Consider the following 1,569-nt stretch of genomic DNA (forward strand, 5'->3'; position numbering starts at 1 on the left):
GAGCTGCTGGCCCTGCCGACCGGGGCGTCTCCCACGCGGTGTGTGCCGGCCTGCCCGGCGGGCTACCACACCACGGCGTCGGGGTGCTCGCCGTGTGGGTCCCATTGTGCCAGCTGCCCGGCCTCGGAGGCGTCCTGTGCTCAGTGCGAGCGCGGGTGGCTGCTGGCCAGCCCGGAGTGTGTGTCCTCCTGCCCGGGCGGCAGTCTGACGCTGGGGAATGTGTGCATCACCTGCCATGGCACCTGCGCCAGCTGCTTTGGCCATGGGCCGAGCCAATGCCTGAGCTGCAGACCCGGGGCCCCGTTGCTGGTCGATGGTGCCTGCCTCGACGCCTGCCCGGTCGGCACCTTCCAGCAGGGCCAGGCATGCCTGCCGTGCAGCGACGCATGTGCCTCCTGCGTGGAGCCGGGGCCGAGCGAGTGCAGCACCTGCCCCGGGAACCGGGTCCTCCTGTCTGGGTCTTGCATTGCCGGCTGTGCGGATGGCTTCTTCGTCGAAGGGGGCATTTGTCTCGAGTGCCACGCGGCCTGTGCCATGTGCGCCGATGGCAGGACCTGTACAAGATGCAAGGGGTCGGCCTTGGTCGGTCCCACGGGGGCCTGCGTGTCGACCTGCCCGGTTGGCTGGCGTGCATGCCCGGACTCGGGCCAATGCCTGGCATGCCCGGCCCACTGCGTGGAATGCATGTCGGCCGATGGGGCCTGCACGGGCGTCTGTACGTCGTGCGAGGAGGGCTTTGTCCTGGCCTCCGGCCAATGCCGGGAGCAGTGTCCGATCGGGGAGTTCCTGCGGCCGGGGGCCGACACCTGCCAGCCCTGCGACGCTCCCTGCCACACGTGCATCGGAGTGGCCAACCGCTGCACGAGCTGCGCTTCGGGGCTCCTGCGCCCGGAGGAGGGAACCTGCGTGTCGGCTTGCCCGGCCGCCGAAGCCCCGGTGGAGGGCGCGTGCCTCAAGTGCTTTGCCGGGTGTGACCAGTGCGAGGCCGGTGTCGGCCAGCCCGGCTGTCGGTCGCTTGGCGGTCATTTGGCCGACTGCCCGGAGATCATCTCCTGCAAGGCATGCAGTCCGGGGCTGCTGCTGCTCGGGGGGAACACCTGCGTCGATGGCTGCCCGACTGGTCACTATGCCGATGTGGAAGGCTGGCCGCATGGGTGTGTGCCCTGTCACCCGAGCTGCGCCGGCTCCTGTGCCGGGGCCGGTGTTGATGGTTGCGTGTCGCCCTCCGGGCCGGGGTCCTCGCGCGTCGGCCTGGCTGTCGGCCTTGCATTGGGGCTGCTCCTGTTGTTGATCCTCCTCATCTTGGTGGTGCTGTGTCTCATCCGCCGGCGCCGCCAGAGGGGCGGTGCCCTGGGCAAGGCCCCTCACGATGAGGATGCCACCATGCTGAACACCATCGTGGAGCTGGCCCTGCCCGGGGCCATCCTGGTCGGTGTCGACACGGACTTCCGGCCGCTGGATGAGCAGCTGGGCACCGGGACCCAGGCATCGGTCTATGCGGCGCAGGCGGTGGGCACGGGGATCATGGCGCGCCTGGGCTGTCCGGATGTCGTGGCCGTGAAGAGGATG

At 70.0% G+C, this 1,569-nt stretch overlaps 1 protein-coding gene across 1 annotated transcript in view; it reads left to right on the top strand.

Moving 5' to 3' along the window:
- Nucleotides 1-1,569, top strand: part of H696_05292 (hypothetical protein) — a gene marked incomplete at both ends in the record, with an annotated part of 9,984 nt that overhangs the window by 3,857 nt on the left and 4,558 nt on the right. Inside the window, one exon of the mRNA XM_009499156.1 lies at nt 4-1,540. Within this exon, the coding sequence (XP_009497431.1) occupies nt 4-1,540 (1,537 nt within the window). The remainder of the gene's footprint in view (nt 1-3; nt 1,541-1,569) is intronic.

Source organism: Fonticula alba (assembly GCF_000388065.1).
Source record: "Fonticula alba strain ATCC 38817 unplaced genomic scaffold supercont2.9, whole genome shotgun sequence".
NCBI classification, from domain to species: domain Eukaryota; order Rotosphaerida; family Fonticulaceae; genus Fonticula; species Fonticula alba.